The sequence below is a fragment of the Heterodontus francisci genome, chromosome 8 (genome assembly GCF_036365525.1).
Source record: "Heterodontus francisci isolate sHetFra1 chromosome 8, sHetFra1.hap1, whole genome shotgun sequence".
NCBI lineage: Eukaryota > Metazoa > Chordata > Chondrichthyes > Heterodontiformes > Heterodontidae > Heterodontus > Heterodontus francisci.
In genome coordinates this window covers 122,010,714-122,025,319 of record NC_090378.1, presented here as the reverse complement: position 1 = coordinate 122,025,319, position 14,606 = coordinate 122,010,714, and the positions used below count along the sequence as shown (strand labels likewise).

General features: G+C 44.5%; 1 protein-coding gene across 1 annotated transcript in view; it reads left to right on the top strand.

Moving 5' to 3' along the window:
- The first annotated feature begins 283 nt into the window (after nt 1-283).
- Nucleotides 284-14,606, top strand: part of LOC137372600 (centrosome-associated protein 350-like) — a 41,433-nt gene continuing 27,110 nt past the window's right edge. Inside the window, exons 1-4 of the mRNA XM_068036536.1 lie at nt 284-392; nt 7,272-7,339; nt 9,561-9,707; nt 10,760-10,935. Of these exons, the coding sequence (XP_067892637.1) occupies nt 9,648-9,707; nt 10,760-10,935 (236 nt within the window). The 5' untranslated portion in view covers nt 284-392; nt 7,272-7,339; nt 9,561-9,647. The remainder of the gene's footprint in view (nt 393-7,271; nt 7,340-9,560; nt 9,708-10,759; nt 10,936-14,606) is intronic.

The following is a 14,606-nucleotide window of genomic DNA, read 5'->3' as shown; positions in this document are numbered from 1 at the left end:
AAAAACACCCAAAGTTCAGTTTTAAAATATAGATTCCAAGTTTTAACAATAAATATGGACTCATAACAATATACAAAATAAGAGTTCAATATAAAGCTGAACATGAATTCAAAACAAGTGCAACATCAATGGCAATGATAAACTTTTTCCTAATTTCTTGCAGTTGTCCTTCGTTGAAGGCAAGTCTGATTCAGTGCATGCAGAAGAGATTAAACCACTACAAAAATAAGAGAGAAGGCAGGAAAAGTCTGCTGAAGCATTCAAAGGCCAATCGAAACGCGTTTGTTGAAGTATTCATCGTCTAGCCAGTGACTGGATGGCAGGCGGTTCACTTGTTACAAAGGACCATGGAAGAACCCGAGCCAATTCAATCGCAATTAGTCGACATGATCGTACGTAACAAAGGTTTATTTTCTCTTTCAACTGATTCACAAGCACACAATCTTCATCAAGTCTGTGGCTAGCCTGCAAACACTGGTGACGGTTCAATCCTCCATCCTGTACAAAGCCCAGCCTTGTTTCGAAAAGGCTGACGTGCAAAACATATCAACAGCAGACAAGCATTGCATTAGAGTTTGGGGTTCGGTTAATGTTCTCCATGTTGTCCAGTAATTTAAGTAGAATTCTGCCAAGGTGACTTATTCACATATATTCCAGGGTTTTCAATACTGAATGGTAGTCACAACTGCATGAAAGGTTACTCTCCTCATCGTGTAATCTTGCTTAGTCAGTGCATTCACTGTTCCCTTTTTGGGTGCTTTGGGTAGTGTCAAGCTTGACTGAGTTTGCAGCTTAACCCGGTTTGTCTGAGTTTTGATTTCTCAGAACAAAGCCAAAATTTGCAGGATGCCGACCATAAAACATTGGGGCGGCACAGTGGTGCAGTGGTTAGCACCGCAGCCTCACAGCTCCAGGGGCCCGGGTTCGATTCTGGGTACTGCTTGTGCGGAGTTTGCAAGTTCTCCCTATGACCGCATGGGTTTTCACTTGGTGCTCTGGTTTCCTCTCACAGCCAAAGACTTGCAGGTGATAGGTAAATTGGCTGTTGTAAATTGCCCCTAGTGTGGGTAGGTGGTAGGGAATATGGGATTACTGTAGGATTAGTATAAATGGGTGGTTGTTGGTCAGCACAGACTCAGTGGGCCAAAGGGCCAGTTTCAGTGCTGTATCTCTAAGTAAACAAATAAATATTGGCATTGTCCAGGATCACCAACACCAAGCAGAGGAAATGTACATTGTTATTTACACATTCATTTTGATTGGATGAAGCATATAACTGTAATCCAGATCTAGAATTATGAATGGCTAGGAGTAATAGGACTGTAATTTGCTACAAGGTTCAGATGGTAGAACAAATCACAGGAGAAAAGTTTGTGGGTTTGCACCATTGTTGGATAGGCTGAATAGCTGAGAAAAAATGTTTTTTTCATCCATTCTCGGGATATGAGTATTGCTGGCAAGGCCAGAATTTATTCCCTGTCCCCAGTTCTCCCTGAGAAGATCGGTGCTGGCCGCCTTTTTTATCACAGTTTGATAGAATTGAGTGGCTTGCTAAGCTTCTTCAGAGGGCTGTTAAGGGTTGACCCTGCATGGGCCAGGCCAGGTAAGGATGTCAGGTTTCTTTTCCTAAAGAACTTTAGTGAACCAATTGGGTTTTTACTCTGGTCCAACAGCTACGTGGTCACTTTTGCTGATACCAGTAGTGAAGTTTCATGCTAGGTCCCCACCTGCCAAGAATGAGGCACATTAATTTTGTCATGAACATTGAATTTAAGCTGTTACTGGAGGTGAGAAAGGACATGTTAAACACATCAGCCGTAGCTGGAGAAGATATTTGCATATTAACAGACAGTGTTTCGAAGGACAAAGCAGCCACTCCCTAACACATTCAACCCACAATTGACTTTTGATCACCAGATGTTGAAGGTGAGGGAGCTCATATTCCAGGTTGACTGCTAAAATGACCAAATATACAAACAGACATGGTCAAATCAACTAGTCACATGACGAACCTGCTGGGAAACCTGAGTTTTTGAATTTAGAGTCATAGAGTCAGAGTTATACAGCACAGAAACAGGCCATTCGGCCCATCGTGTCTGTGACTGCCATCAAGCACCTATCTATTCTAATCCCACTTTCCAGCACTTGGCCATTTGCCTTGTATGCTATGGCATTTCAAGTGCTCATCTAAATACTTCTTAAATTTTGTGAGGGTTCCTGCCTCTACCACCCCTCAGGCACTGTGTTCCCAACTCCAACCACCCTCTGGTTGAAAAACATTTTCCTCAAATCCCCTACAAACCTCCAACCACTTACCTTAAATCTATGCCCCCTGGTTATTGACCCCTCCATGAAGGGAAAAAGTTTCATCCTACCTATCCTATCAATGCCCCTCATAATATTGTACACCTCAGTCAGGTTCCCCCCTCAGTCTTCTCTGCAGTAAGGAAAACAACCCTAGCCTATCCAGTCTCTCTTCATAGCTGAAATGCTCCAGCCCAGGCAACATCCTGGTGAATCTCCTCTGCACCCTTTCCAGTGCAATCACATCCTTCCTACAGTGTGTTGCCTCGAACTGTACACAGTACTCCAGCTGTGGCCCAACTAGTGTTTTTACAGCTCCATCATAACCTCTCTGCTCTTATATTCTATGCCTCGGCTAATAAAGACAAGTATCCTGTGTGCCTTCCTAACCACCTTATCTACCTGTGCTGCTGCCTTCAGTGATCTATGGACAAGTGCACCAAGGTTCCTCTGACCCTCTGTACTTCCAAGGGTCCTACCATCTATTGTATATTCACTTGCCTTGTTAGTCCCCCCAAAATGCCTCACACTTCTGAGGATTAAATTCCATTTGCCACTTCTCTGCCCATCTTACCAGCCCATCTATATCGTCCATCTATATCATCCTATGTTCTATGTATTCTGAGGCTTTCCTCTTCACTATTTACGACACCACCAATTTTTGTAACTTTACCTGCCTGATTTGCAGTCACACCCTCCTGACCCTGAGCAGTGACCAAAACAAATGACCCTATCCTGACAGGTGTGACTACCTTCTGGAACAAAGTGTTCAGATACTTTTCCCCCTCCCTGATGCATCACAGTGCCTACAGCTCCGGCTCCAGCTCAGCTACTCTGAACCGAGGCTCCTCAAGCCACAGACACTTACTGCAGCCATGGATTGCCGTGGCGTCCAGGAGCTTCCACATACTACATCCACGATACATCACCTTTCCAGCCATTATTATTGTGTTAATTTAATTTATTTTTTCTTAATTAATTTATAGCTCCCCTCCTTACCAAACTCTCTTCTTCACACTGTGTCCTCCAGCAGTACTCAGTGCAGTGCAGGATGGTTCCAGATTCAATTTGCATTCTTTGCTATGTTAGTTAATCTCAGCTGGCATGGTGGTGGGATTGCCACAATTGGCCTCACCTACCCTCTAATTAGGGAGGGCAAAATGATCATGGCCCTTGCTCCTGATTGCTATCTAGTGACATCCATGTGTGTGTATGACACTGGTTTGGGTTCAGTTGGGTTGGTGATCTCTCTCTTGCTTCCCCCCTCTGCTCTCTGTGCGGTCAGTTAGGCTGCGAGCATTCACTGTCCTGGCTCAAACACAAATGGCTGCTTTGGAGAAGTGCCTCAAAGCTACAGGTATATGGAACTGTGAATACACAAAGAGTCAACCTTTTCTTTGAGTGGAGGGAGGAAAATTGGCTGGAACGGAAGAAAAAATAATCTATTATCAAAGTGTTGCACTGGTTTCATGATGAGAAAGGATTTCTTCTACTTTTGAAAATGACTTCCCTGCAGTAGAATTTTGTATGACAATTCAAAGTCACCTTCATGTTACTGGTACAGGTAGAATAATCGTGATAAACAGCTGGTATCATGTTGGGATTGTCCGCCGCCTTGCTCCCCCACCCACCCCCAACCCACCCTTACCCCACCACCAAGCGCTTGCTGCTCTCTATCCCCACATGACTCCGCTAAAGGTAATGCACCTCCGGTTTTCTTCGAGTCATACAGCGCAGGAAGAGGCCATTCGGCCCATTGGAGCACTGCCAGCTTTTTGAGAGAAATAGCCAATTGGTCTAATTCCCTGTTCTTTCCCCATAGCCCTGCAGATTTTTCCTTTTCAAGTGTACAGCCAATTCCCCTTTAAAAGGTATGACTGAATTGGCTCATGAAACAATGCAGCACAAACAAACTTAAAGGCAGTAATTGCCGATTTTCAGTCCCTGTGATAAAGTTTGGTTTTGGCATCTTGACTGACCATCTATAAGAATTTTCATGGGGGTTGGGAGACTAGAATGAATTTTTTTTTATTCGTTCGTGGGATGTGGGCGCGTCACTGGCTAGGCCTGTAGTTCGTGTCCACTGACTCAAAATCCTACACTGTTATTGCCTATCAGGCAGGTTCTCCCCCTGGTGTCCCTGTCAAACATATGAACATGTGAATCAGGAACAGGAGTAGGCCATTCAGCCCCTTGAGACTGCTCCTCCATTTGATAAGATCATGACTTATCTGAATGTGGCCTCAACTCCACTTCCTGTCTGCCCCCCAAAGCACTTGACTCCCTTGTCTATCAAAAATCTATCTAACTCAGCCTTGAATAAGTTCAATGACCCAGCCTCTACTGCTCTCTGAGGAAGCAAATTCCACAGACGAACGACTCTCTGAGAGAGAAGATTTCTTCTCATCTCTGTCTTAAATGGGAGACCCCTCATTTTTAAACTGTGTCCACTACTTCTAGTCTCACCCATAAGGAGAAACATCCTTCCAGTATCCACCCTGTCAAGTCCTCTCAGGATCATATATGTTTCAATAACATCACCTGTAATTCTTCTAAACGCCAATGTGTGAACATTCAGTCAAGTGAACCTTCTCTTAACTGCTTCTAATGCAATTTCATCCTTTCTTAAGTAAGGAGACCAAAATTGGACACAGTACTCCAGTTGTGGTCTTACTCAGACACTGCACAGCTGTAGCAAAACTTCCCGACTTTTATATTCTATTCCCCTTGCAATAAATGACAACATTCCATTTGCCTTCCTAATAACTTGCTGTGCCTGGATACTAACCTTTTGTGATTCAAGTACCAGGACACGCAGACCCCTCTGTACTGCATAACACTGCAGTTTCTCTCCATTTAAATAATATTCTACTTTTCTATTCTTCCTGCCAAAGTGGGCAAGTTCATATTTTCCCATATTATACTCCGTCTGCCAAACCTTTGCCCACTCACTTAACCTACCCATATCTCTTTGTAGACTCTCGAGGGGGCGGGGATTTCATGCACTCCCCTGCGGTGGTTTAGAGGCGAGGGGACTTCGCCACCATCCAGCTTCCACTCAAATTTAGTCCAGACGGGAAGGTCTGTGAACGGCCTTCCCGCCCCACTGCCAATTGTGACCCTTAACTAGGTAACTAACCCTCAATTGAGGACGACCTCTTGTCGCAGCCGCAATTACCCGTGTGACGGGCAGCCCTGTCACCACACGGGAAACACGGCGTGAAAAACCATGCTGGCTGTTTCCCAGCTGCAAGGTGGGGGGGCGGGGGTGGGGTGCAGTGGTGGGAGTCCCTCATTCAAAATCACTCAGTGCCTGAATGAGGGACCTGTCATCAGGAAGGAGGGCCCACTGAAGACCACCATCCTGCCCTTGCTGCTGACCCTCCACCCCTGTGACCCCCACCCTGCGAGAGTCCTCCCGCCCTGACCTACTTTGAGCCTGGTTCCAGCGCCGCTTCTCAATGTCTGGTGACTGCAGCTATAGCAGCAGTCACCACCTCCATGGCGGCACTGCAGCTGGTGGCCTCTGATTGGCCAGCAGCTCGGCAAGATTGGGACTTTCAACGACGGGGTCCTAAATCGTACGGATGGCCGTCCGCAGTCAAGTTAACTGTCTGATTGGCACTAAATTCGGCGTGCCTTCTGCACAAGAGGTGATGTAGGGATTTCAGTGTCAGTTTCCCCTAATGTCGAGCCCCTCACCGCCAGCATAAAATTCCACCTTTATGGTCTCTTGACAACTTACCTTCCGAGCTATCTTTGTGTTATCTGCAAATTTAGCTCTCACAGATTCGGTCCCTACATCCAGGTTATTGATGTGGATTGTAAATAGTTGAGGCCCCAACACTGATCCCCCTGGCACTCCACTAGTCACATCCTGCCAAACTGAAAATGACCCATTTATTCCTACTCTCTGCTCCCTGTTAGCTAGCCAATCCTCTGTCCATGCTAATATGTTACCCCCTCCACCATGAACTCTTATTTTGTGTCGTAACCTTTGATGTGGTGGCCTATTTAATGCCTTTTGGAAATTCAAGTACACCAAAACTGCAAGTTCCCTTTTGTCCACGTTGTTTGTTACATCCGTAGCTGCACTGATGCCTGTTCTTTTCACAACAATCGTACACTAATCTCTTGCCACTTTTCAGGCAGGATTTAGAGAATAGAATCATTTAAAGTTTTACTTCTCCAAATCACATTTATACAGTTGATTTCAGTCTCTATTGTTTGAAAGTTTCTTTTTGTCCATGCTCTCAGGAGAGTGTAAAAGATGCCATGGCACTATTTGATGGAAGAGCAGGGAAGCATCTTGTGTCCTGAACAAGATTTATTCCTCAACCAACACCTTCAAAATCAGATGAACTGGTCATTATTTCATTGTTCTTAGTGAGACCTTGCTGGGCATAAATTGACTCCTGTGTTTCCTACATTTAATGACTACACTTCTAAAAGTACTTGATTGGCTGAAAAGTGCTTTGGGACATTCTGAGGTCAAAAATGTTGGAGTGTTTACCCCCAAGCCTCCATCTCAGGAGGGTTATCCAGTGAGCTACATAAACTTGCAATTATTTAGCACCTTTTAATGTAGAGAACCATCCTAAGGCACTTCAGAGGTGTAAGGGAGGGTAAGTGAAAGGAGTTATACAATCTACAAAGGCCCAGTGACTGCTGAGGTAGCTACTGTTCACTGAAATAACAATAAAAGTCCTTGAATTAGTCTCGGCATTTCTGGGATAGGGAGAGGAAAGTTGGCCAGGAAACCAACCATGCTGCAATCCAGAGACTCCTGCTTGAATTGCTGACTTCACTGTCCAAGATCACCTGGGCTTTATGGTTGATATTGGAAACTAGTTCCTGTGGAACTGTATTGCACTAAAGAGAGGAAAATCAATATTTAGTTATTTCTGGTGAATATATTCCCTTGTCGCATACCTCTTATTTATTTTCAGTCGTCTTTTCCTTTTCAGAATACAATATTGAGAAGACAATGTGCTTTAAAGTCAAGCGTTCCAGACGATGATTGCAGTCATTCAAGGTATTCTATTGAGCTGTTGTAATGTTTTCTGAGTAATCAGTCCAGTGCAGTTTGCTGTGTTTTTGTTGTTGTAATCGGAGACTGTTACTAAATCTCTATACTCACCTGAAATGTCTGGGTCAGCAGACTAAGGAGTCATTGCGATCTGTCCACTGTTGATGACAGAAAACCAAATCTTCCAGAACATCTGCAAAGTGGCTTTTAATCGACTTGCTTGTTTTGATAACATTCGCACCTACTCCAATGTCGGAAATAACTCTGGACATTTCAGAGATCTTTTTCTTTCAGGAGCGAGGTGTTATATATACACCCATCCACACCACCCCAACTAAAGAATGTTCAATATGCTTCATTGTAAATCCTGCTGTGTAATATAGGTGACATTCTACCAACCTTGCTGCACATCAGAGGAACTTAGCGGGAGGAACTTATCACAGAGGTTTCATTGTAAAGAAAGGCTTGCATTTATATAGCACCTTTCATGACCTCAGGATATCCCAAAAACGTTTTGCAGCCAATGAGGTATTTTTCACAGAGAATTACAGAATCGCAGAATTGTTGCAGCACAGAAGGAGGCCATTTGGCCCATCATGTCCGCACAGGGTCTCTGAAAGAGTAACTCCCTCAGTTCCATTCCCCTGCCTTCTCCCATAACCCTGCACATTCTTTCTTTTTATATAACTACTAATTCCCTTTTGAAGGCTTCAATTGAACCTGCCTCCACCACGTTCTCAGACAGTGCATTCCAGGTCTTAACCACTCATGCATGAAAAGCTTTTCCTCATGTCACTTTTGCTCCTCTTACACATTACCTTAAATCTGTGCCCTCTCATTCGCAATCCTTTCAGGAATGGGAACAGTTTCTCTCTATCTACTCTGTCCAGACCCCTCATGATGTTGAATACTCAATCAAACCACCTCTCAGCCTTCTCTTCCCCAAGGAAAATAGTCCTAACTTCTCCAATCTATCTTCATAACTGAAATTCCTCATCCCTGGAACCATTCTCGTGAATCTTTTATGTACTCTCTTCAATGCCCTCAGGTATTTTCACGAGTGCGGCGCCCAGTATTGGACACAATACTCCAGCTGATGCCGAACAAGGGTCTTATACAAGTTCAACATAATTTCCTTGCTTTTGTATTCTATGCCCCTATTAACAAAGCCCAGGATACTGTCTGTTTTTTTAAATACTCTCTCAACCTGTCCTGCCACCTTCACATGCACATGTACACCTATGCCCCTCTGCTCCTGCACCCGCTTTAGAATTGTACCCTTTATTTTATATTGTGTCTCCATGTTCTTCCTACCAAAATGAATCACTTCACATTTCTCTGCACTGAACTTCATCTGCCACCTGTCTGCCTCTTCCACCAACATGTCTCGTCCTTTTGAAGTTCTACACTATCCTCCTCACACTTCACAATGCTTCCAAGTTTGGTATCATCTGCAAACTTTGAAATTGTGCCCTGTACACCAAGGCCTAACCTCTCCCATCAAACAGACTTTGCTCCCCTCAGCTCTGAAGGTGCTGATTGTTGCTGGTACGTGGTTGGCACAGGTGCTGCCAGTCTGCAGGTAGCTTCACACAGACCTGGTTTTTTGCCTTGTGGAGCCCATCACGGACAGGTCACATCCTGTGTTCAGTCAACATTGGCACACTTCCCAGCAGGAGCCACAAGGCAGTTCTCAGCAATGGGAATTCTGGCTGTTTATCCTGCTCCTTTCCTCCCACCCCATCCCTAAGCAGAAGGGGACTGAGGATAATTTTCAGATTTCAACAGCCCAGATGAGTTATAACTTGCCACAGACCAAGAAGAAAACTTGGGACCTGCTGAACTAAAACTAGACACTGGAAACACTCAATGTTAGACAGCATCTGTGAAAAGAGGAAAAGAGTTAATGTTTCAGGTCAATTTTTCATCTGGCACCTACTGATCTGTTTGGGTTAGTCCTACACACAAATTTCATCTAAAAGATGAAGTTTGCACTATGAACAAGCATTACCTGTTGTAAAAGATCATAATTCCACCTTGATGTGTTGGTCTGTGTAGCTTGTAACGCAGCAGGCTTTGGAGTTGTGTAGCCTGATCTCATGACTTTTGACCCTGGTCAATATGCAACAAGCCATTTGTTGACCGTTGACATCCCTTTGCCTTGTTTTGCTTTGTCTCTCGTTTTCTGACGTAAAACCTTGCCCCCCCCCCGCAACTTTTACTACAGGCTGAAATCAAACGTCTACAAGAAGCCAACAGGGCTGCTCACAAGGAGAGGCAGCTGATCCTGAAACAGCAGCAGAAGATTCGACGCATGCGCCAGACCACTATCAAAATACAGGAGAAACTCAAATCAGCTGGAGAAAGCAAGCTGGTCAGTATTCCACCTTTTACACAATGCGTGGAAGATGTACACTCTTAAACTGTTCCATACATGGTTACTCTGAAAATAAAGAACTACTTGCGCATGAGCATTAATGGGGGTGATCATGTACAATGAAAGCTTTCTATTCAGCATAGTTTGTATTCGACATTAGGATTACAATACAAATGAAAATGTTAACATTTTACTGGGAAAAATAGAAGTGCAGGTTAGTCTGATGGTGAGGAATGCCAACTTCAGCGCCTCAGTAATTTTACTAAAATGATAACATGTTTACATGTAATCTTCTATAAAGGCAAAACCTCTGGACTTACAACTGCATGCCTAATCATAATTGTTGGTGTCCAAGAAAGTATTTTGACTTTGCCTTCATCTTACTGACCTTGGTTTTGTAGCCCTTAATAAGTACCCTTAGCCAAAAAACTAACAATCTCAGTTTTGAAATTTTCAAGTCATCCCCAGCCTCAAGGATTTTTCTTTGTAGGGAGCAAGATTTGGGGATCTCCACTACCCTTTGTGTGAAAGAAGTGATTCCTGAACAGCCTAGCACTAATTTCAATAATTGTAAGATTACGTCCCCTTGTTCTGGTCTCCCACACCAGAGAAAATAGTTCCTCTGATCATATCAACACCTTTATTCATAAACCTTAACCTTCCATACTCAAAGGAATACAGGCCGAGTCATAATTTAACCCTTTTAGCCCTGGCATCATTCCTGTGAATCTGCACTGCCCCCTCTCCAAGGCCAGTATATCCTTCCTGAGGTGCAGTGCCCAGAACTGATCACAGTTACTGCAAATGCTGTGTGCATGCGCACAACTGTTCATTCCTTATGTGTTAGACTTCCTGTCCTCAAACAACAAAAAACTCTCTCTACTTGCGATGGATAAGCATACTCTTCAGTTCTGGAAAGCCATTCTGAATCCCAGCTGCTTTTTGTCCTAATACATTTCACAACTGAGTTCCTGTTGAACCTTTCCACAGACCTATCTTGGTTTATTCTCGGGCTCAAGCTCTTCTTAATTTTTTTTTAATCATTTTAGGAGCAGCGGAGCACAGAACAATATGAGGTAGAGTATGTTTCCAAAGTGAGCCACGCTTCCAGCCCCTTGCTGACAGATGTGGAGATACGGAGCCCCTCCCCTGTTTCTATCTCTGGGAGTGAGACCAACAGCATCATGCAAAAACTGAAGAAGATGCGCAGTCACATGGATGAAAAGTAATACAATGCACACTTATCTATTGGTGCTTCTTATAATGTCTACTGTTGTGAAAACCTGGCAAACCTAACCTATTACATTGCAGCCCATCCGATGTTGGAGAGGGAGAGAGAGCTGACATTGCCAAGATACAATATGTAACATCCCACTTAACTCCTCCTTTCCCAAAGCCAGTGGCACGTGCTCCAAGGTGGTGGTACATTTGATCCCAGGAATGGGCAGCCAAGTCCAAACGTGACCTCACCAAATGCCCTCCAAGCAGGCCTCCGTGAGAAGTCTAGCAGTCATTTTTTTCTTTCCTTGTCATTTGTGTCAGCACCCTTTGCTTCACTGCCCTGGCCCAGCCCTCATGGAATTGGATTGTGAAAGTGAAGACTTTCACTAATGAAGAACTCACTTTGCCTATGGGTGGGGAAGTGGCGATACATACAGATTTTACTGGTGGTATTGTCAGATTTACGTCATTAATGCAAACTTTTTCTTATGTAAGGACAATTGCTAATTTGATGCTTTTTATTTCTGCTTTAAATGACTGTTTTTTTGGGGAATTTTGATATTTTCATGAAATTAAAAACAATACTCTTCAGTTCTGGAAAGCCATTCTGAATACCAGCTGTTTTTTGTCCTAATACATTTCACAACTGAGTTCCTGTTGAACCTTTGCACAGACCTATCTTGGTTTATTCTTGGGCTCAAGCCTGAGCAGAATCATGCAAAAACTTATTGTAGTTATTCAAAGCAAGAAGCCCTTGTCCAATGCGGCACTGTATATCTCTTCCCCCATATCATTGCATAGGTTGTGATGGGCGATTAAAAAGAACAAAGAAAATTACAGCACAGTAACAGGCCCTTCGGCCCTCCAAGCCTGCGCCGATCCAGATCCTCTATCTAAACCTGTCGCCTATTTTCTAAGGGTCTGTATCTCTTTGCTTCCTGCCCATTCCTGTATCTGTCTAGATACATCTTAAAAGACGCTATCGTGCCTGCGTCTACCACCTCCGCTGGCAACGCGTTCCAGGCACCCACCACCCTCTGCGTAAAGAACTTTCCACGCATATCCCCCCTAAACTTTTCCCCTCTCACTTTGAACTCGTGAGCCCTAGTGATTGAATCCCCCACTCTGGGGAAAAAGCTTCTTGCTATCCACCCTGTCTATACCTCTCATGATTTTGTACACCTCAATCAGGTCCCCCCTCAACCTCCGTCTTTCTAATGAAAATAATCCTAATCTACTTAACCTCTCTTCATAGCTAGCGCCCTCCATACCAGGCAACATCCTGGTGAACCTCCTCTGCACCCTCTCCAAAGCATCTACATCCTTTTGGTAATGTGGCGACCAGAAGAGAGTGGTCCGAAAGGAAGAGTGCTAAATTGGGGGAAGGCCAACTATACCAAAATTCGGCAGGAGCTGGGGAATGTAGATTGGGAGCAGCTGTTTGAAGGTAAATCCACATGTGATATGTGGGAGGCTTTTAAAGAGAGGTTGATTAGCATGCAGGAGAGACATGTTCCTGTGAAAATGAGGGATAGAAATGGCAAGATTAGGGAACCATGGATGACGGGTGAAATTGTGAGACTAGCTAAGAGGAAAAAGGAAGCATACATAAGGTCTAGGCGGCTGATGAAAGACGAAGCTTTGAAAGAATATCGGGAATGTAGGACCAATCTGAAACGAGGAATTAAGAGGGCTAAAAGGGGTCATGAAATATCTTTAGCAAACAGGGTTAAAGAAGCCTTTTATTCATATATAAGGAGAAAGAGGGTAACTAGAGAAAGGATTGGCCCACTAAAGGACAAAGGAGGAATGTTGTGCTTGGACTCAGAGAAAATGGGTGAGATTCTAAACGAGTACTTTGCATCGGTATTCACCGAGGAGAGGGACATGACGGATGTTGAGGTTAGGAACAGATGTTTGATTACTCTAGGTCAAGTCGGCATAAGGAGGGAGGAACTGTTGGGTATTCTAAAGGGCATTAAGGTGGACAAGTCGCCAGGTCCGGATGGGATCTATCCCAGGTTACTGAGGGAAGCGAGAGAGGAAATAGCTGGGGCCTTAACAGATATCTTTGTAGCAACCTTAAACACGGGTGAGGTCCCGGAGGACTGGAGAATTGCTAATGTTGTCCCCATGTTTAAGAAGGGTAGCAGGGATAATCCAGGTAATTATAGACCGGTGAGCCTGACGTCAGTGGTAGGGAAGCTGCTGGAGAAGATCATGAGGGATAGGATCTATTCCCATTTGGAAGAAAATGGGCTTATCAGTGATAGGCAACATGGTTTTGTGCAGGGAAGGTCATGTCTTACCAACTTAATAGAATTCTTTGAGGAAGTGACAAAGTTGATTGATGAGGGAAGGGCTGTCGATGTCATATACATGGACTTCAGTAAGGCGTTTGATAAGGTTCCCCATGGCAGGCTGATGGAGAAAGTGAAGGCGCATGGGGTCCAAGGTGTACTAGCTAGATGGATAAAGAACTGGCTTGGCAACAGGAGACAGAGAGTAGCAGTAGAGGGGAGTTTCTCAAAATGGAGACGGGTGACCAGTGGTGTTCCACAGGGATCCGTGCTGGGACCACTGTTGTTTGTGATATATATTAATGATTTGGAGGAAAGTATAGGTGGACTGATTAGCAAGTTTGCAGACGACACTAAGATTGGTGGAGTAGCAGATAGTGAAGGGGACTGTCAGAGAATACAGCAGAATATAGATAGACTGGAGAGTTGGGCAGAGAAATGGCAGATGGAGTTCAATCAGGGCAAATGCGAGGTGATGCATTTTGGAAGATCCAATTCAAGAGTGAACTATACAGTAAATGGAAAAGTCCTGGGGAAAATTGATGTCCAGAGAGATTTGGGTGTTCAGGTCCACTGTTCCCTGAAGGTGGCAACGCAGGTAAATAGAGTGGTCAAGAAGGCATACGGCATGCTTTCCTTCATCGGACGGGGTATTGAGTACAAGAGTTGGCAGGTCATGTTACAGTTGTATAGGACTTTGGTTCGGCCACATTTGGAATACTGCGTGCAGTTCTGGTCGCCACATTACCAAAAGGATGTGGATGCTTTGGAGAGGGTGCAGAGGAGGTTCACCAGGATGTTGCCTGGTATGGAGGGCGCTAGCTATGAAGAGAGGTTGAGTAGATTAGGATTATTTTCATTGGAAAGACGGAGGTTGAGGGGGGACCTGATTGAGGTGTACAAAATCATGAGAGGTATAGACAGGGTGGATAGCAAGAGGCTTTTTCCCCAGAGTGGGGGATTCAATTACTAGAGGACACGAGTTCAAAGTGAAAGGGGAAAAGTTTAGGGGGGATATGCGTGGAAAGTTCTTTACGCAGAGGGTGGTGGGTGCCTGGAACGCGTTGCCAGCGGAGGTGGTAGATGCGGGCACGATGGCGCCTTTTAAGATGTATCGAGACAGATACATGAATGGGCAGGAAGAAAAGAGATACAGACCCTTAGAAAATAGGCGACATGTTTAGATAGAGGATCTGGATCGGCGCAGGCTTGGAGGGTCGAAGGGCCTGTTCCTGTGCTGTAATTTTCTTTGTTCTTTGTTCTTTGTTCAGAACTGCACGCAGTATTCCAAATGTGGCCGAACCAAAGTCTTATACAACTGTAACATGACCTGCCAACTCTTGTACTCAATACCCCGTCCGATGAAGGAAAGCAT